A 22,097-nucleotide genomic window follows, 5' to 3' on the forward strand; every position below is an offset into this window, starting at 1 on the left:
AGAGGTGTTTAGACACAGCCCCTACAGAGGAACTTGTCCAATGTAACTGAATGTACAGGCACAAGTTTGTTAACCAGTGGGCTACTAGAAAATTCTTTTCTCTAAGGTGAATGTGCTGCACAGCCAACAAAACACACAAGAACACAGAGGAAATAAACATTCTCCACAGCAAACATGCCCACTTGTGAGTATGCCCTGCCAGACCGTGGATGAGGAGCGCACACCAGGTAGTACAGAAAAACCTCACACAGCATGACACACTTCCAACAATGCCAGGGCAACCCGCCTGGTCCCACAGGTCAGAATTAGGCCTTGCACTCTTAAAAGTTGCCAAGAAGGTCTCTGAAAGGTTGGCAATGCATCCCTCCTTCTGGAGTTCAGCATGACATGTTGAGTGCTTCCAAATCCTGATAATAGGCCAAAACAGGAAGGGGACTGGATTTTATATTGGTGAGTACAGAAGCTTCTTATAACATAGGTTGCCTTCTACTTACATGCACAGAGACAAGCACCATGGAACCTGATCTTGACCAGGCTCACCTAGATGTTACCATAGGGCAAAAACCATGGAACAGTAACTGCTAGAATTGTGTTTGTGCTGTCACTGGGTAGCAATGTTCTCTTAACATCACAGCAGCCCTTTGGTTGGCCTGGTTTTGCCCCAAAGGACTGAAGAGGTTTAAAGCTCAGCAGGGGCTTCCCCAAGCATCCATGCAGCTTACTGTGCAGAAGCTCTGTTACTTAGCAAAAGGGAACTGAGTTCCCAGGTAGAGCAAGCAGAGACTCCATAACCTTTCAGCATTTTAAAAAGGAAAAGGGAGACTGGAGTTTTGGCAACAGCCCCCCACACAGTCCTGACAAACCACAGTCTCCTCTGCATGGATCACTCACTTTCCAAGGAATTTTTCGTTGTCTGATCTTTAGATTCCTTTGTGCTTCTAGCCTTCAGATTCTAAAAGAAAAAGAAAATCCACATAACAAACAGTCAATCACCTCGAAATATCATATGAGAATGTAAGAGACTATCTGCTCCTTCAAGGGAGGGCCTAAGTGTGAATGGAGGACAGCCCTATCACATTTCCAAGTCAGTGAAGGAAAAAATGTGCTCTCCTTCTCAGTAAATCCACCATTGCCATGTCACAGGCAGCTACACATCTCAAATATTCAGCAATTTTCTTAGGATCGCATGTCAATAGAGATGCAGTGAAGCGAGGAACCACCTATGGCGACACAGGGATAGTGGAGATTTTAAATCACCTGCAGGAGAAAGCCATATCTACAAGGATGCAGCCATTGTCACAGCATGTGTACATCACCTATAAATTAAGTACAGGATTGGGATTCAGTACCCCCACGTTATGCTTCCTTATACCTGTACTCAGAGCTGGGTGACCTTGGACAAGTCGGCTCTCTTTCACAGCAGAAAAGGAACAACTCCTGTGACTCTTTGCACATGAGCCGTGAGGCTACCCGCGTTAATGTGCTGACCTGTGAAATCCTCACCAGGACTCACATGCAAAAGTATCATCGCCATCATTCCAAATACAGTAGATACTAGCATGATTTCAGAATTATCCTTCAGAAAACAGTAAAACCAAGGGATCACGTGTTCACAGAGCCCAAGACCCTGGGGCCTTAATCTCTATTTTGTCTTCCAGTGACTACCGTAATACTAACTGTACATGTTACTATTAACAAATGGGAAAGTCCATGGAACGCATTTTAGTACTGAAAAAAAAGTAAGCACAGGGGAAGCTACTTTACTGATGAGTTGATACCACTGGAGAACAGAAGTGGGCAAGCAAAGGACCAGACCTTGATCCTCAGAAATCCTCAGGAAAGGAGAAAATAGAAGACATTTGCACTCTGATGGATAGCTGGTGCCAAAAGGCAAGTCTTGTTTCCCTCATTTCACAGAGGGAATATGTTTTATTTTACCTCTTTTTCATAAAAATCTAAAGGGACATGCAATACTGCATTTATTCCGGAGTTTTTTCAAAGCAATAAATGCCATTAGGGTTATTATTCAGAGTTGCATTTATTCCGGAGTTTTTTCAGAGCAATAAATGCCATTAGGGTTATTATTCAGAATTATTCAGCTCTGATTATTGATCTGCTTGTGTTTAAGACACACATCTGAAATTCATGTTTTCTTGGCAGCTGAGATACAATCACCACAATACAAAGGGTAAATATGACCATGCACCACGTGCAAAGCTGGTGGCCTGGGAAGCCTGAAAAAGTATTCAAAATACTTTGACACAAAGTACTTGTCTTAAAGAGAGGAAATCAGATCAGCCCAATTAATAATATTGTAGATGATGCTTGACACACTTGCCTTTTTAAACAGAAAGCTACCCTCTCCTCTCCTCCATGCCAGTGAAGCCTGCAATTTCACTGACAACCATAATGCAGGCCATTAAGGATGGCTTTTTACACCAGTCAGCATCATCATTAGCAAGAGAAATATTTGAAAAACTCAGAGACAGCTTTCCCTTCTAGAAATGCATTAAGGTGGCACAGAGCTGAGAAGTTCAAAGCAATACCAGTTTTTACAAGATTCCCTGGGTGGGGACAGCACATAAAAGCTATCTGTGTGATAACCTCTATTAGCTTAAAGTATAAATCGCTGTAAGAATATGGGCTGAAGCAGTGAGTCTACAGGAGCTCACAACTCCTACAGAAGACAGGACTGCAAAGCTATTTGGAGGATGGACAGAAGTGACATCGCAGGGTATTAGTCAGATCCAGACAGCTCGTGTGTCTGAATACCGTGACATTACCTCAGAGATTTCAGCAAACTGAGCATTGGCTTGGCAGCATTTCTCTGCTGTCTCCATAGCAACTTCATAGTTATCCACAAAGGCCCGGTACACTCCCAGCTGGCTGGCCTGCAGGAAGCAAAACAAAATAAAATAAATGCTGGGGAAGGACAGTTTGGGATGGCCAGCCTCAGCATCTAATGATCAGGTCATGTTCCTTTGTGCCAAAGAATCACAGAGAATGTTGAGCAGGCCCAGAAAGACATCTCTGACCTGGCAGCTTTGCTTAACCAGGGCAGTTGCTCCCATGCACCCAGTTCCATCTGTGCTGAACAGGTTCACTTGTGAAGGATGTGAAAGCCTGTGAGAATGACACATCCTTATTACTGCCATCTATTTTTCCCTTCTGAACTGCCAGATTAGTATCTATTAATATTTTAGCTCATTGATGTAACTGGAGCTGCTGGCTACTTGCCACAAAATATGAATCAGACGGGAATGATTCAGCCTAACAGCACAAATGTGACCCCAGTAAGCTACTTGTTGGCTTTTGCATGATGGACACACTAAATCGAACCCAGATATTAACCCATATGTGCATTAGTGAACGTTGTTATAAGGGCAGCAGAGTGCTTAAAATATGGAAGAGAGATCCAGAGGACAATCTGTCTGGAAGGCAGTGACTGCAGCACTAGGTGACAGAAAATGGCAGTTTTTCCAGCAGAAGGAATATGCAATTGGGCCAGATGAAGATGGAGCAGGCCTCAGAGTGCAGTAATAAGCCATTATTATCACCAAGTCTTAGCACTGATCCCATTTGCTGACTTAGGAAGTGCAGCTATATTCATGCCAGAGAACATCAGATCCAGCTCGGGAAATCCCTGGGTAGCTTCCAAGCTTGTCAGGATTGCAGAGCTGGTTTTGTGTTGCAGAATTGCACAGGCTGTGCTGCAAACACCACAGCAGCTTGAAAATGCTTGCAAGTGCATGGCCAGTAATGAGCCAACAGGCTGAGTACTGTAAAAAGCTCCATTAAAAAGAAGTTTGTTACCAGAAAAGCTTGCACTTACCTTATAATTTCTGCAACTTTCCTGACATTGCTGCTCAAGAGGTGCCACAGGCAAAATAGTTAACTCTCCCACAGACAGTGCTCTTTTCCTCTCCTGCTCTCTCATAGTCATTGTGTTCCCCATTCTCTATAGAGCTTTGTGCAAGAGGTGATGGAAGAGAAAAAGCCCCTCTCAGGAGAGCATTCCCTGCACAAATTTCCTTAGCTAATAGAGGCTAGGAAACAGTGAGCTATTTCCTAGCACATTTTACTGAAAGATTAGGAACCAATATCAACTCTCATACAAAATAACAGTTATGACTGAAAGGAAACTGTGCTCACTTACGCCAGGGATGACCTGGGCCCAGCAGTGTGGAGAGGATAAAATCTGTTTTCGCCACTGGGGCAAAGTTCTGTGAAGAAGCTGCTGTCAGAATTACTCATCACTTGCAGGGCTTATGACATTCAGGTTTGGATGATGCCAGCTAACATGGCAGAGCTTTAAAGTGTCTCCATTCCTGTGTGGCTCTTTCATTTCCGGCTGCTCCTGAACAGTCTACGCTTTCGTTTTCCTCCTCTAACCATGCCATCATGAAAACATCTTTTTCATTACAAACTGAGCTTCCAATCAAAGCAACAATGCTCACACACAGTTTTCATGCTGGTTTAAGTTTTCTCTTTTTCAACTAAAAAGGACATGCAGAAAATTAAACAAGCTTTGATAGAAATAATTGACTTTTGGTTAAAATTTCTTCCATTCCTGAAAGCCATCATTGACGATATTTGCTAAATGTTTTTTCATTTCTAAAACCTGTTCTAATGTATTTCTAGTTACAAAAAATACACACAAAATATTCCCCAAAAACAAGAAGCATATTTCGCTCCCACATGCCTAGAGTTTTTTTTCTTTTCCTTAGTTTCAACAGGAAAAAGGTGGAAAAACATTCACTGATGTTGCAAATGGATCATACTTTGTGCCAATTCTAAAACTCCTTGCATGCACTAGCTATAACTTCAATCTACAGTGCTTTGGTTTGTATGATATTGAAGAAAATTAATGTCCCCAGGGATATCAGGTTAATAACAAGGATTCCAGTGTTTATCATCAGATTACATGACATGAACACAAGTAAACCGTCTGCTGCTCTGAAAGATTTGATGTACATCCTGTATAGATGCCTTGTAATGCCCGATGTTCTTGCCGTCTCTCTCATCTAGCTGCTTCCCACTGCCTGCCAAGAATTACAAGCTTTATCTCATGCAGCAAAGAGTTCACAATTCCCACTGACACTGTACCAAACCACCAGAAACTGAAACTGCTAAGCTAGCTCAAAGCTTCCTGCACTATGGCAATTTGCTCATTTGCTTCCAAGACTAATCCAACAAAATCAACAATTCTGTTACAAATGCACAAAAAAATCAGAGGAACATAAAAACTGAGTGCCAGATGGGTTTAATTCCTGGATCTGTAATCATCATCAGCAAGAAATGGTCTTAAACAAAGACCTAAGTAGCTGTATGGTGAGTCAAAGCTTGCTCAACAGCCAGCAGTGGTAAAGAATATTCTTCAATTAGTGCTACCTTCATTCCTGCACTACACTTTCAATGCAGTTTGTGAGGCTTCCACTTTCAGCAGCCTTCTGTATCTTTGCTTCAGCAACCAGCAGCAGGTGGTTTTGACTTCTTAAGCCAGTTGCTCAAATTGCATACCATGAACTACTCACCAAGGCACCAACTTGACCACTCCTGGCTAAAACACGCTGCCAGTGAAAGGCAAATTCCCGTATTTTGATCTTGAGCTGCTGGCGTGCATGGAAAACATCATCTTCCAGGCCCATGTCCCTCTGCTCCATAGGGGATGCGGCTGGTGCTGGGCTACACAGCTGCTAACAATTGAGTGACCCTGGTAAAGCACACTCCCCATCCAACAAACCCCTCACTGGAATGTCACTCCTACCCTGAGAATCAGAGGCACCTCAGGAATGCAGAGATTCTTTTCTTTTCTAAAAAGGAAAAAACAGCTCCTTTAATCCTTTCCTCTCTGCACATGCTAGGGGAGAGGCTAAAGGGGACAAAGGAATCTCCTAGAATGCAAACAATTTGTCATTTAACTCAGAAACGCAGCAATTTTAATTCAGCCTCAGGAATATGCTGTATATGTCTTTGTCCTGTTCTGCACTCAGAGAATTTTGTTGAGGTTGCTTGGAGGATTCTCAGCAGCAGGTTGACTGCATCAGCATAGCAGTAAGGGGAATATCAAGGTCAGGATGGTGGTAGAAAAGCAAACGCAAAGGTGATGACCGTAAAACAGAGAAAAACGGCACAAGATAGAACAAAGCACCATAGAGAGAAGGAAGTATGTGTGAGGGAGCTCAGCAATAATGAGAAACACTTAGCAGTCAGTGTTGAAAAGTACACCTTTTAACACTGCCATTCCCCCATCTTCCTCTAAAGCAAATGGTTTGACAACACTGCAGACACCCTGGAGATTCAACATTTCTGTGAAATTGTATTTGTATTAGTAGCACAGCTTGCTGGAGTCTTTAATTAAAGGCAATGAAACAGCCACTTTTGCTGTAGGCCCTTCACTGCAGTGAGGCAAAGCTAGAAGCCTCTCATCTAATCCAGCGGATGGGCTTTCATCCCCTTGGACAATGCACAGCTACCAAAGGGAAGGAAGGTGAGAGGAATGAGAGGTAACAGAAGCTTCAGTGATGGTAGCTGACTCACCAACTTTTGGAAAAGGTCCCCTACACGTTGCTGGTGACTCCACTGCTGCACTCGGGGGAAGAGCCCATCGTAGAATTCTTTGTGGATCTCGTAGAGCTCAGGCACTTTGAAGAATATTGTCTCAATCTGCTGACTCGTCAGCACAGGCTGAGAGGTGGTGGCAGCTGCTTTCAAAGGCTTCATAGGCTGAGATGAGGAATGAAGGAAATCGTTATCATGCAAACCAAGTACATTCACCCTTGCCACATTACAATACATCCCTCCAGAGAGTTGCTTTTCATCCTATTAATAAGTAATATTTGCATTCACACAACTCCTGAAAGCTAGACATTAACAAATTCTCTCATGGGGATCAGCCACCCTGGTAGGTGGATTTTCCCAGGTTATTATTGGTGTGATTAAAATCCCTTTGCACTCCATTTCCTTAATCTCTGTCCAACTGTACAGCAACGTGCCCAACAATTAGCACAGAATACTCAGAGTTCCTGGATACTACCACGCTAATAACTCCCTGGCTGTACCATATCCAGTCCTTTATTTAAGCTTCTCTTTCTCCACTGGAGGAGTAACAGGCACTCTTTGCACCCAGCAACTTGTAACTCATGGTATGTGAAGTTCTGGGAAACCTTGGATGGAAGCAGCAGTGGAAATTCAAGTACCAGTGTTTGAAATGGTATCTGCCACCAGCACTTACCAGCAGCAGAGCCTCCAGGTGGCTCAGGTAGGTTTCCTCACTGGCGAGGATTCCTGACAGGACCCATTTTCTCATCTCCAGGCCTTTCTCCAAGTCTGGCTCACTCTACAGAGAAGTTGTTAAAGGAGAAAAAATAAAAAAATAAACAAAAAGGCAAGAGGAGAATGGAAAAAAAAACCAGAAACCAAGAACAACGATGGAGAGTTGAAGGTATCATTCAGCTGACTATAGCAGACTTGGTTTTTTGGTTTATTTTCAGAGTAAAAAAACCCAACCAAACAAAAAAGCCCACCTGTGCTCAGTGTCCTGTTTCTAGAAAAACACAAACATAAAACATTAAAAAGATTTTTATTTACCAGCAACTGATATCACTTAGATTATTTACAGGTGTAAGTTTTAGTTATCCAACTTTGCTGCCTCAATTAGGTACCCCGACGTCTTCATAAAACTCAAAACACAGAATTTAAAAATTTCTCTTTCTAAACAAATCTTGGGGACCCTTGGTTATGTACAATTCACTCCCTTCTCTCACAGGAGTTCTCTATGATCTTACTCCACAGCCACATTTCTCTATGCAGACAGATGCCACAGATGCGCAAGAACACACAGCAGTTACAGCCTGGCATTGCTGTTAAGATGGCTGTTCTTTCTCCCACTCTCTACTATTCAGTAAATTATTTTTCAGTGCCAGCTCGCACACTGTCTATTTTTAGTCAGAGGATGGAATAATCAGTACTGCTTGGAATGCACACGCTGATTTTCTTCTTGGGATTCCATGAAGGAGCTCTTAACCAAAACAACTGAAGAAAGAGAGCAAAAAACCCCATATCATTCATAGGGAAATGCACACATCGAGGGAAGCCTAACATCAAGTGTTAAGAGAAGCAGTAATCCCTGCTGTTGAATTTCAGCCATCCTTCCTCTCAGAACTGTTACCTGAAAAACACCTAACTTGATAAAGCGAAATGGCATATTGCCATAAACTGAAAAAAAGTGGCTGAACAATGAAGGTTATAAATAATGAGAAATATCCTCCTTTTACAGAATGTTATTTCCAGTTCTTTTTATTTCTGTCATTCACAGAAATGGCTTTTTACAATTCTTGCAACCTTTTTATGTTGTTAAGTGTCTCTCAGAATAGAGTCAGTAGTTGATTCTGAAAAGGACTTCAAGTAGGTTGTTTGGGGCTCCCTCCTACTCCTGTTAATATCCAGAGGAATCTTCAGCTATTGGTTTCAGCAGCAGGAGGACCGGCTGAACATAAAGCCCTTCCATAGCTGAAAAAAAAAAGCTCTCTTTAGGTTAGGGTCCTATGCTTTGAACCCTATAGATGTATAATATCATGTTCATTATGGAAAGAAGATACCCTGGCTATAGGTAAGCTTACAGTATCTATCACATTCTGAGCGTGACTTTGAGCCTACGCACCACACGAAGACAGAAGCTGATCCTTACGTTCCCAGATATTTCTGGATTCAGTCTCATCAATAACCATCCTGATTTTTTTGAACGCTTTCATTAAATTTCACAAGCTATTTTCTAGGCTCAAACACCTTTCAGCAACTACTTTATAAAAATTTTGTGAATTGTCAAATACCACCATCACCTCTCAAATGTGGCAGACAGAAGCTGTTCTAAGGAAGCGTGTAAAATTTACACACACATCAGGTACTACAAGGAGAGAAGAACTTGTCTTTGCATCCCACCCTTCGGTGAGGTTCAGTAAGAATCACAGTGCCTTTAAAATCTTGAAAGGGCATCTCAAAGCAGGTAGGAATTTGTAATCCAGCAGTCATGTTCACAAGATTTCAGGAAAACACCAGTGACAGACTACATGGTAAAATGAATGCTGTAACAGCTTCGGTGCCTCCATGGAGCAGCAGCGTGACTGCCTGTTACAGCTCCTTCAGAAATGTACAACAACGTCATGACCATTCCTTACGATTTCTGTACCAGTGGTGCCTGGATGTACACCTCACGGACCATTCTGTAAGGCATGGTACATACACGTGCTCAAGGTACCCCCAAGATGTTTAATAAGGATTGTCTTTATCTGAAGAGGCAGGGATGTAGCTGTCTGCGTGAAGCTCCCAGAAGCCCTGGTGCAAGAAAAAACACAATACCTCTTGGTTTCCAAAGGTTTCTTACAACACTTACAAAAGAAAAATGCAGCTTCACAAAGAAGCACTGAGAAAAACGAACAGTGCTCCAAAGTCCCCACTGCTGAGGATGAGGTAACTGGTCAATATTGACACAGCATTATAATTACCTTTAGCTGGGTCTCTTGGAGGAGGTGAGAATTTAAAAACCAGCTGGGTATGTTTGTAACATCTGTAAAGAGCAGCACACAATGACGAGTTATTTAAATGATTCAAACTTCCCTATCCTGACAGTGACACAACAGTTTTCCTCACAGCACTGAGAAACGTTTTCCTCTTTACAAATAAAAGCTTTAATTTACAAGCCAGTTCTTGCTGGGCACCATCAGCTGACAGAGACAGCATTTTCTGCCTGAATGTTAATTTCCTCTCTTTAAGAGATGTGCTTTCAGAGAGACAAACATCTCCCAGGACACGCTAAAGGCCTTCCTTCCTGGTCATTACCACAAGGTCACTTTGCAAAGTCCACGGTATTGTCCTAACCCTTTTTAACAGGAGCCTTTTCCAAGCGTGATGCTTCCAAAACTCAGCCAGACAGGGCAAGGCCTGGCTGCTTTAAGCTACAGTGCAGCAGTTGCTGAAGAAACCCTCAGGGGAGTTTATCCAACAAGCACATAGCACATTACAAGGTTTCCAATGCAGTACCTCAAATTTACATACAGATTCCTCCTATGTGAAAAGATGATCTCCTGCTGCTCCTTCTGTGTCAGGGATCAATACAACACCATGACACTGCTGTCTGCATTGTGCTGCCACTCTGTATTTCCTCCTGAGAGCCAGTGCCCTGACAAGAGCCTTTTCTGACAATGTCATCTGGGGCCACACTAAGCAGCAGCTCTCGCTGCTAGACGAACATCTGGAAAACAGCTCCTCTGCTTCTTCAGCCTCAGGGTGCTTTTTAAGTCACACTTGTTATGAAACTTACTCCAGGACTGAGAAATTCACTGGGAGCTGGTGCCAACATCAGAAGAGTAAATTTATTATTTGGTATTACAACATCCTTCACTTACAGAATAGGAACAAGCTCACCTGCTGACCCAAAACAAGTCAGAGCAATTAGCAGGCAGAGACACTGTGAGACTGTCCTTCCGCTCTGCCCTTACAGCATGCCAAGATGTGATGTACCCAGTGCCAAGGGCTTTCTGCTTTGCCCTGTCTGACAAAAAAGGGAAACAAAGAGCAATGCTGTGACCGCAACAGCCTCACTGACCACTCTGTTTCTGCATTCCAAGCAGAAGGGCAGTTAAGAGATGGAACATCCTGAGCATAGGTACCAGGCTCCCCACAGGTTCACAGAGACCTGCCAAGGCTGAGGACTCCTTTCCCCTACCCTGGCAAGAAGGAAGCAGTCAGAAGTCTTTGAGGTGCTTGTGGCAAGGGGAGGAGCTGGTACCACATCTACCAGACCACATTAGCTAGGGGAAAAGACACCTATTAACCAAAGTGGAGATGGGGTGTTCCCAGCAGGATGTGGGAGCAGCCTGTATTGGCAAACTCAAACCACTCAGCAGGGAGTGCCAGGTGGTCAGCAGTCCACCCTATGCTTCCTACCCAGCTTGGTTAGCCCATTTTTTACTTGTACAAGCCTGACCAGTATTTCATGTTCTGACTCTTGTCCCTACCTCTTTGATGCCAGTATCCATTTCCAGCCTGTGTCAATTGCCCTTCCATCTTTTGGCTGCTTCTCTACCCACATGTAAATTCATCTTAAAAGACTACCACAGGGCAGCAGCCAGAGCATTCCTGTCTGTCTGCCATGGGATTTTTGAGGACCCAACACCCATCCAGTTCTGAACAAGGATGCAAAAAAGTCAGTGCTCTGTTCCTACTTCTCATGAACTACATAAAAAAAAGAGAGAAAAAAATAAAAGAAAAAAAAGAAGAAAACAAAAAGGAAGGTATAAAGGAAGTTTCACAGGTATCACATGCCTGTAAGGTTCTGGTGTTTTCTTCTCACTTGGGTGGTGCTTTTTGCTATACCAAAGACTTAAAAACCAAAAGATTGAGTCACAGTCCTAAGTGCAGTCTTGCAACCTGAATCAAGGCCAGTCAGAGTGGTTAGAAGCACTGAAGATATTAGAGAGCGTGCGTACATTGGCCCCAAGCCATGGCTGTTTTGAATGTGTTTACAGCTTATCAGCCTAAGTACTTTAGTTTACTAACCAAGCTGGCATTGCATGTTGTATTCAATTACTGCAAGCCTGAGATTCACCAGCTCCAAGGATTAGACAGATTGAGCTCTTCCTGACTCTGTTTAAAGAACTCGGGGCTTTCTGGTTGCTGTTTAAATTATCAGCAATAATTGTTTTCTTGCAAACGTTAGAAGAACACAGATTAAGAATATAAAAACTACAACACCATAAGATTTTGCAAAGTGGTTGCTGCCGGCACAGCTCTGTAAAGAGAATCAGTGATTCAAAGTGGGCGTATAAAAGGCACTTTAACTCGCAGACCTTCCTTTGGTACAGTGTGTTCATATGCCGTGCAGAGAATGTGTTCAAAGGAGAGGTTTCCTGTAAGGACAGCTCAGAAATTCATACATAAGCTGACAGCCTACAGAAGAGAAAAACTATTAATTTCTATTTTTTAAGTGTAAATAACTTTGAAAGCTTCTGCTAAACATTCTGGAGGTGTCTCATTATCTTGGTGATATTAGACAGGGCAAATTCTGTAATCAAGCCAATCATACTCCGTGCAAGGAGGGGAAGGAGCAGGGAAAGGAGCCAACATTATTTATAACATCAGTACTGGTGTGCCAGCTCTTCTCAGGAAGAGCTGTACATCCAGGCAGAGCCCTTAAGCAGCGCAGAGTTGGAGAAGAAAAAGGAAAAGTTGCATCTGTTGGGGGTGGTGAGGGGAAAGTGATAAAAGAAAACAAACAAAACCAAATATTGAGAGGAAGAAAGGAAAAGGATTTGGAAATGCTGGAGAGGGAAGAACAAGTAGTGACTAGTACCAAGCAGAGCAGTAATTCCATTTATCGATGTAGCTTCAGAGGTCAGCTTTTCTGCACCTCCTTGAGACCAAAAAGAAAACTCCACAACCTGCTCTGCCCCAACGCATAGTGAGCGGACAGTGGGAACACAAGAACATGGTCTGAGGGCTGGCAATGGCTGTCGATGCTGCGCCAACCATGGACTGCACAGCTGAAAAGGAAAGATGATAAACTCTACCTGGAAATCTTTAAGTATCAGGCAACTTTCCCTCCAAACAGAACAGAAGGTAGGAGTTAGTCACTCAGCTCTTGCACTCCTGCCTCCCTAAGCGTGACATATACAAGAATTGGAGAGATCTATTTTGGCAAAAAACTAATCTTCTAAACCCTAGAATGAAGTGACTCTGCTTTCATTTCATGAGGGGGTGAAACCAGCCCTGCCTCTCCATGGGCTGCCCTGTGCCCACCTCCACAGAGCCCCACACACATCTTTGAGCCTGGCTTTGTTGGTGAGCAGATCTTGAAAAGCCTTTCTTATTTCTACTCTTCTCCCATCGCTGTAATCTCTCCACGTGCAAGCATCAGCAATAGAATCACAATGACTGAAGCTTCCCATCCTCTCTGTCTCTTTAGCCGCCAAACTGCAAGCTACCCACTCTAAAACTCTTGGCAATAACTCTTCTCTAACTTTTCCAGCTGCCCCATCATTTTCCTGAGCCCCAAGAATACAGTAGCAAGCTCTTCCTCTGTCCTCCTCTAACTCTATCCAGGTATCTTCTCCACTTTTCACCCTAGCTGTATTGGAAGGACAGACGCATTCTCTCTCTCTTTCTGGGAGAGAATTATCATCACCTATTACAAACACTGTCTGACACCTTCTGAAGCTACCAGCACTGTCTTAGTTGGCAAACATTTGGGCTGAAATTTTCCAAGACAAGTTTCCAAAATTTTTGAAGAGTTCCATCAACAACAGTTCAACTGCTACAGAAAGCAAGGTTCAGGAAAATTAAAGAATTTATCAAGTTAAATAAACAAACAGCTTAAGCAGTAGTGGAACCCATTTCTCCTTTTTCCCCTGCAGGCTCGCTTCAGAGCAACGAGGTTTGGCAAAAGCACTGGCTTTACGCCAGGAGATGCGTCAGCAGCTCAGAGCAACATTCTGGAAGAGCCAGAAGAGGGGGTATGATCTAGCTTGCTCAATGAAAACATTTCTTAAGGCCTCCTTACCACAGGAGGGACGAGTCAAGGGATGCTGAGATCCACACTATGAACGCCCATGTTGATTATATCCTCTCTAGGTCACAGACAAAACCAATGCCGGTGCACCTCTTGTCACCTTCCTTGGATAGCAACAGATGTTTGTGCAATGGACACACAGCAGGTGGAACACGAACACATAAGGGGCGGTTGAAGTGGTACAGTCTGGGGGCAGACTAGCCAGTATCTTTTATTCTGCTTATATGATGCAGGTGGTAGAGAGGATTGGAAAACAGATCCCAAATGACAAGGTGTAAAACACCACAAACCTTCTGGAAGTCAACTGTGGCCTTCACTCCCTGGAACACAGAACATGAGGTGCTGGGAGTTGGTCACCCTGCACACTGAGGGAACAACATGAAGCCCCCTCTGCAGGTAGTCCAGGAGGTATCCCTACATTCTCTTTTAGAAAGAGACACTGCTGCTGCCACTCTGTACTTCCTCTATGGTGGCTGTGTACACCAGGTGGAACCCTCATGTGCTATCCAACCAAAGGCCATAGCAGCTCTAAGGAGATGGAAGGATGTAGTAAAACACTTTGCAGAAAAATACAAAACCCAGAGCAAGCCCACAAAGTAGGTCAAAGCAAAATGCCCTCAGTATCCAGATAGCAACAACCCAGCCTCCGAGAGGAAGGCTGATCTCATGGATAAGGCAGACGAACATCATCACACCAGAATGCTGCTGTATCTGTGTGATGCCAAGCAAATTACTTAGAATCATATTTAAAACAAAATATTTCCAATGTTTTCCACCTTTTGGGTGCCTGACGGGAGTGTTGTTAACTCCTAGTTGCAAGTGAAATTAAAGGGATTTTACTTTAAATATGAAGAAAACTGCATTAGAAGTCAGAACCTGGTTTTGCACAACATTACACACCTCACATTAAGTACCCAAAATTAGCAGATGCTTTGCCTTGATTACCTGTGGTTAGTGAATATACCATCCTCTTATCTCACAGGAACATTGCAAGGATAATTAAGACCCGTGTAGCACTCCAACTGTACTTGGAGTTAATGGTCATACCAGAAGGAAATTAGTACTTCTGTACTAATAGCAGAGTTTGTGCAGTGTCCTGTAAATAAGGTGCACACATAGCTCTAGATGTAAAATATTGAATCGAGTATCATTCACTAAATAAAATGATCAGTGCAGGAGCCCCATAGAAAAAAATAGGACATGATTCTGTAATTGAAAGTTATCATAAAAATTCAAGACAAGGCTACAGGCAGAAGACAAGGCTGGATTTCTTAACTTCTGAAAGATTTCATCAACTGTATATAGTAGTGTACATAGTGGATATGTTGTTTTGTTACATGCAGTTAACTTGATTTCTAGACTCTGGTCATAATTTAAAATTTTCAGAAGTAATCACAGGGACCTAAGAAAGAAATAAGAGGGCAAAGAGACAATTATAAGAGCAAACACATGTAAACAAAGTGTTTTCTGCTAATCAAGTGTAGTGAAAAGGAAAACAGAAGAGACATATCCTGGTATTTCTGGTCCAACTCATTTTACGTGCTTGGCTCAGCAGTGTGTTTGACACTTAATTTTGTTACTGATGTCTTTTCCACCACAGCTGAAAACATAACTTCAGTAAAAGCCATCTAACAACTCGCAATGACAGAAAGTTTAACTTGTTCAGGAAATATTGCACCATATATAAAATCAGTGTCTTCCTCCTTGTCGTGGACCATCCTTCAGGAGTGGCACTGGCATTTGTGGACTAATTACAGACAGGATCAACTGAAGCAGTTGAGGTTCACGATTAAAAGTCTAATCTGTATCAGAACACCTCTTTCTTCTGCAAGCCATAAATCATCGTTTTATAGTCAGAGTAAAGAAAGCAGACATTTATGTTTTAAATTATTTTTTAAAAGGCAGCCTTCTAGCATCATTAAGGTAACTTTGAAATTAACTACTGTTAAATGCTTATGAGGCAATATTCAAACAAATAAAGAATAGATTAAAAATTAGGCAGTGCCTCTTCCAGGCCTCCAGTCACAGGCACTATGACAACTGGTTCTTTGAAGATAACTCTCAGCCGCATGTAGTCACATAGCACTTTTCCTTCATCTTGAGAAACGTAACCTGGAAATCTCAAGCCAATAATAAATGTTGTTGGAGCTTTTGAATTTAGTAATGATCATTTCTTCATTCAAAAGCCTCTTACATATCACAAGAATTCTCATCTTGAGAGATAAAAAGGCATCTCAGAATTAACAGACTAAGCATAAGCAGCTAACTAGAGTCCACATTTTATAGTCAAATAAAATTAAGCAAACATCAACAATATATGTACTTCACAATGCTTAAAGAGATCTTGACAAAGCATTTTCATTAATACGAAAGAAGAAAAAGAATACTGTCTTAAGTAGGCTTCTTAATCTAACATTCATCCTAGAAAAATGTAAGGAAGCACTATGGCACTAACCAATAAAGAGTGATAAAATGATGTACATAATGAATACTAAGTGGCAACAGTTCATGGAGCTTGTCAGACTTGAAATTGTTTTGATACAAGATAAATAAAACCGTCTGATACAGGTGATGGTGTTGATTTACATGGATACTGCTATCTGTAAGACACCCATCTTCTTCTCACATGACATCTTAATTCATAGGGTAGAACAATATAAAGCCAACACGTAAGTTAAACCACTTAAATGACAGATTTCAAAATGTCATTTACAATGTGGGAATTCAGGCTGTTTGGCTACACTTTCTTAGAAATACGGTAGGAAGGAAGTGACAGTTGTCTTTGTGCTATTAAGTATTTTTATGAATGACTTGGGGAAACCAAAAGTTTGTAGATGACAAAGATATTCAGGGAAACAGCAACTAGGGATTGACCTGCTCTACAATCTAGGAAGCAAAAGGATAAAGAGAAACAAAGGTTGAAAGTCTAACAGATTAATTCAAGCTGAAACTAAGACATTTTTGTCTTAAAAAAAGCAAAGTCAATAGCAATTTACCAAGGCAAACAGCAGACTCTCTGCCAAGACTACTGTAGAAACAAAAATAGAGATTTTCTTTAAGTTCCAAGCTATAGCCATGCTACTGAACCTGAAGTAAAAACAAAGCAAGATAGCCTGAAGGTCCACATCAAACCACAGGTCAAGTTAGGTGGTTCCTCCTGAACTTTTAGTCAACCATAATTGATTGTATAGCTCGCTACTCAGTAAATAGTCAAATTTGTTACAAGGAGCTGCCATCTTCCACCCAAAGACACCATACTTCCAAGTCAGCAGTTTTATTTTCTGTTACTCCATTTTCACATGCTGGAGGAAACAGGTCTTATATTCTAGATGCTTTACCAAAGTCTTTAACCTACCTGAAAAGAATTCTTATTTTCCTTGTGAAAGGCAATGATAACCCACATGCACAGATGTGTGAACATCATAATATTGGATGTACTGTTACAGAGTCTCCTTTTCAAAATATCTGGTACTCAGAGACCCTCTCATCAGCAATTAAACACCAATTCTCTCAACTAAAATTCACTAAGGGTGAAATCTAATGCTTAAAAATCATACACACAACACTCATGCCTGAAGTTTACGGTTACTATCAGCTAGAACCCTCAATTTAGCTTTAAAAACACAGTTATCAGTCAGGCACTGCTATATTATGTCAGGTAGTCATGCCTGAAGTTTACAGTTACCATCAGCTAGAAGCCTCAATTTAGCTTTAAAAACACAGTTGTCAGTCAGGCACTGCTATATTATGTCAGGTAGTGTGTCCTACAGTGCTGGTAGTCCCTCTGTTTGGCCCCTGTTAAAGCAGTATACCCCTTGCAAACCTACAAGGCTTTGCTGACTCCAAAAAGGCAGGAAAGGACTCACTGATTTTGTAGACTCCAGAGACCCTGAAGATAGGGTGTCTCGGCTGCCCCGGCTCTTGGAACTGAGATGGGGTGAGGATGATGGCGAGTCATCAATATAGGGCATCATATCATGATGTCGCCTCTGTTCTTCAGCACGGTCTGCATCGTACGCATAGCTAGGTGGTGTGCCACTGAACGAAGCATCTGTAAAACACAGGAGAAAAATCTTCTGGTCAGAGTAAGGTTGGACAGGAGACAGCCTGGTCAACCAAGACACTGCCTGCCTCCCAGCTATTACTTATCAGTAAACTCAGTCAGCGATAGTTAAATATAGATCAAGTGGAGGCGTAAATTTAATTAAACTCGTGTTGTTACCAAACGTTCGTTTCACTCATTCTAAGTCTTAAAAGATAAAATCCTTTATAATATCTAACATCGGTGTTAATTTAATTAGAGCTCCTTTCCTCAAGTTTTCCTTCCAAAGCATTAGCATCAAAAGAAATCCTTCTGTAGGCTCCATAAGAGTTGTGGATGTTGGAATGTAGTGGGTTAGGGTAACAGACCCTGGTTTTTCTGTGGAGCAGAAACAGATGATGCCCCTACCAGTTTAGCAATCATAGATAATACGTAGCACAGGGGAGAAACATAACTCTTTCCAGACCCCTCAAGACCAAGAGAACTCGGAAAGAAAGGTCCTGCATGTCAAGTGGACTGGCATACTGCCAAAAATAAAATCCTAAGGGGCCCTCTTATTGGCTGTCCCTCCTGCTCAGTTCTGAGACTGACTCCCTAAACAAATGAACAAACCACCACTCTGCTCCATGTCCCCAAAGAGTAAAAATAACCATTACTGCATGAGCTGTCAATGAACTTCTGCAGGAAAGGTAAGCAGTAAAGTTGGTTCTGGTATCTTTAGTTCCTGCATACAGAGACTGATTTTGCAAATATCTGTATTAAGGACAGATGCTGAGCAGCTCCTTCTATCATAGATTAAAAGGTCTTTTACTTCTCTGCACAAAGAAATACACAGAGAGGACCAAACTATGCCTCCTGCACAGTGGCACCACATCACAGACATCTTGCCTGAGAGAAGCTGGAGACAACCAACCTTACGGAGGAGCTCCATGGGCTGGGAAGCACTTTTACCTGTCAGTGCCCAGAAGTGTCCTGTGTGTAACAGTAACAACCATGCACAGGCCACTGAACACAAACGGCTCGAGTTCCTTCTTCTCTTTCAGTTACAAGTCACAAAATGCCACTCTTCTCCCAAAACTGAAAAGCGACTCTAGGGAGTTAGAGCCACTTTTACAGTAGCAGATGAGCCTTATGGAAGACAGAGCCACAAAAAAAGTCTCTTTTTTGTCTTACAAGTTTAAAATTATGCATTAAATTCACACTTGAACACAAGTAGAACCATTTTTCACTTGTTTTCATAAATATCCAGATTCTGTGAAAATAATATGCAGCAGCTGCCAAGCATACTAATAATCCTGTTATACATCACTAAGGCAGGGTGGAGGAGTAACATTTGAAAGCCCACTTTCCTCCCTCACAGTAAGCTCAGTTAAAGCATGAGTCATTCCAGTAAAGGATGTGAACTTTGTGTGGAACAGAATAAAACTTGATCCACGTGGCTTATTCAGGAGGGAGAGCTGGACTAGGGAATTTACACAAACAATATACTGAAAATCCAACAATAAACTCACTGTAGAAGTAAACTTCTGTCTTGGTTCGTACCAAATACCACCCAGCTAAGTAACAGCTGTATACGAGGCCTTCAGGCTGCTGAAGGGCCACGGCAATATTAATTTAACAAGCTCCGTAAGTTTTATGTCACCCACCTGCTTGTGGTATTACCTTGTGCTCAAGCCCTCAGAGTTCCTCAAAAGACTCATTACATTGTGCAAGACCACAGGAATGGAGGGGAAAGAATTAAAAAAGAAGAAGAAAGAAAGAAAAAAGGTGTCACACGTTCTCTGGAAGGGACTTTTGTCTCGATGTTAGAGGTTGCCAGAGCTCCCAAACCATTTAGAAGACACAGTTGAATTGGTAAACGGAGGTTTTAGAGGGAGTTGCTGAAATAAGGATGCTCAAGCAAAAGAGCTTTTTAGATATTCTGAAGTTGGATAATGTCTACACACCTGCAAGCCAAATAAATCTCATGTTGGAATTTTCCAAAGTTCTTTGGCTAAAAGAATGCGGAGGAGAAGACAGCATGGCCCCCCCTTGCACTACCCACCCAGGCAGGGAAACACTGAAAAGTAGAAATACCCTCCTCGCACACGACTGAAGGGCTTCTGTTTGGCTGGAAGGTTAAGAGGCTCTTTTGACTCCAGAAACCAGAATTACAAATAGGAAAAAGGATGGGTATCTCTTTGCATCTTTGGATTATTTATTTATTTTAATTGTTATACAGCATAAAAACCTAACACCACGTAACTTCAGCGGAGGAGTGCAGATACCTGTTTGCCACTCAGCAGTCCCTTGTGCAGCTTTCTAATCCAAGAAGCCTACAAGATATTACTGACAATTTAACACTGGTATTATTCAAGGAGGAATATCAGTACCGGGCACCTAGCAGGCTTCATGCCTTTGATCAAGGCAGAGTTCTCATTCCATCAGAAGTTTCTTCAAGCTACTGTTATTCAAACCAGTTTCTCCTGCACACATGAAGTAACAGGACTATGTTGCTGTGCAGAAATTAAGGCAGGAATATTTCTTTAACTTCCAATGCTCACTTTCAAATTTTATAGTCTGCTCCGCTTCTGTTAATGGGGGAGTGAATGCAAACTGAAATACACTAGAAGAAAGGCTTGCAGTGAATCACACTATTTTCACTTTTTTCCTCACTTCCTCCTGCTAAAAAGCAAGCTTCACACTTCTACCTTCCCTAACATGTTCTGTCGCCTGCTGCACAGGAAAACCTTTATCTGAAACTGAAGGGAAGGGCAGGTGGAGGACTTGGGCTCAGAAGAGGGAATTTATTCCTAGCTTTGCAACAAGATTCAACCTACCTTTGAATCACTTTGTTTCCCTACCCATGAAAATAACACATCTCAACAAGGAATGAAGAGTGTCAATCCATCAGTGTCACAGACTGACATGAGATCTGTGCATAGAAAGCTTCACACAGAATTTAAAACTTTATTTCTGTATCCTCCAGGGATCCTTCACACATTAAAAAGCTTAGAAGTGGTTATAATCCCTCTTCTTTCTATGCAGCACTGAAATCTACCTACGAAGATTCTAATTATCTCCAAGGCAAAAGGACCTTCTTGCTTTTGTTTTACCAATTTTTTCCAGCAGAAGCAAAGTATTACTCTAGCCAGATACACCACGTAAGTCTTAACACTAATAACAGAGGTAGGCTTGTATCTCTGTGATTAAAGAGACCACTGTTGCTAGGGAAACTAGGTTATTCAGATCTCCTAAACCCAGCACAATGCTGCACAGGCTGTTCAGGCTCTACCTGGGAGCAAAAAGACTACAGCAAAGAGATTAGAGCCAGGAGCTCACCTGCTCAGACACTTCCAGCTGCTCTGGGTGCTGTTATTGCAGATGGCAAGCGGAGACAGTGGCTGGGCCCAAGCAAGAGCGCTTGGTTTCTTAGCCTGTGTTTCAGGTCTGGTGAGCATCAGGAGGGTTCTTACTTTCCTTTCAGGGTCAGCCAGTAAGTCATCAGTAACTGAGCCATCAAAGCCAGAGAAAGATGAAACACAGGAACAACAGACGATTGCTGACAAGGGACGACTAAGGAAAAAGGGTAAGCACACAAGGATGATGGGCTCAAACATGTTGTGTTGAGAAAGCACCAGAACAAGACACTGAGGACACTGCGCCACATGTGTCATGCTTCTCTCACCTCATTAGCAGGCTCCCTTTCTCCTCCTCTTTGAGTAACCCATAAGACTTTCCATCCCATAGAGAAGAGTGATGTACAGAAAAGTGCCCTCTCAGCACCTAAGTGTCACTATTTCTACCACTGGCTCGCTGACATTCTCCTACAATACCCCTTCACCAAGCCAATCTTCAGGTGCAGTGAACTACCTGGGGCTACAAAGGCTCACCATCAATTCACACATTCTGTTAAAAACCTCACACGTTTACTTCCACCCTTGGTTCTGACAGCAACGGCCTCCCAGGCCTTACTCTGCTCCAGCTTTTATGAGTCTGTACCACCATGCCCCTCCTCAGTTATGTCTTCCATCCTCTCACCTCCCTTCTCACCTCTGTCCTTTCATTTTCTTCTCATTTTCTCAAACTTAATATTACTTTTCTTTACTTGCCTATTCCTGCCCTCTTCTAAACTGCTCCTCTCCCTCACTGCCTCAAACTTCATCTGCCTGGGGGAGGGTAAGGAAGAATCTAACAAATTTACAGTAAGTTGCAAATTCACTGGCAGCACTGTTCCCTTGTCCTGTTGCCTACACCCTTCCTGCAAGGTGTCACATCCATTCTTTGGGAATACGAAATCAAGTCATAGATCTAACTTAAAAGCAGGAAGGGAAAAAGAAATTAACTTCTAAGTAAAAAGAAAGATTAGCTGTGTCTAATCCAGGGCCACACAATAGCTCAAATGCATGTGTCATACTTTCACAGCATCACGACATCCATAGCTGCTCGAGAGGCTTAACAGCAGCATGTAGAGAAGCTCCCAAGCTCGCTGTGCTCCAGCTAATCCTGCTG

The 22,097-nt window shown here is 42.4% G+C and overlaps 1 protein-coding gene across 2 annotated transcripts in view; it reads right to left on the reverse strand.

The window, feature by feature from the left end:
* The window catches only part of BCR (breakpoint cluster region), a 97,685-nt gene that overhangs the window by 30,826 nt on the left and 44,762 nt on the right, over nt 1-22,097 (reverse strand). Inside the window, exons 1-6 of one of the 2 annotated variants that reach the window (XM_010185090.1) lie at nt 17,460-17,535; nt 10,319-10,350; nt 7,235-7,339; nt 6,541-6,726; nt 2,784-2,891; nt 892-952 (exon numbers count right to left, since the gene is read on the reverse strand). In XM_010185090.1, the coding sequence (XP_010183392.1) occupies nt 892-952; nt 2,784-2,891; nt 6,541-6,726; nt 7,235-7,339; nt 10,319-10,350; nt 17,460-17,535 (568 nt within the window). Of the gene's footprint in view, nt 1-891; nt 953-2,783; nt 2,892-6,540; nt 6,727-7,234; nt 7,340-10,318; nt 10,351-17,430; nt 17,616-22,097 lie in introns of those variants that run through there. The other variant, XM_010185089.1, reaches the window with a different exon arrangement.

The sequence above is a fragment of the Mesitornis unicolor genome, unplaced genomic scaffold (genome assembly GCF_000695765.1).
Source record: "Mesitornis unicolor isolate BGI_N332 unplaced genomic scaffold, ASM69576v1 scaffold10045, whole genome shotgun sequence".
Lineage (NCBI taxonomy): Eukaryota > Metazoa > Chordata > Aves > Mesitornithiformes > Mesitornithidae > Mesitornis > Mesitornis unicolor.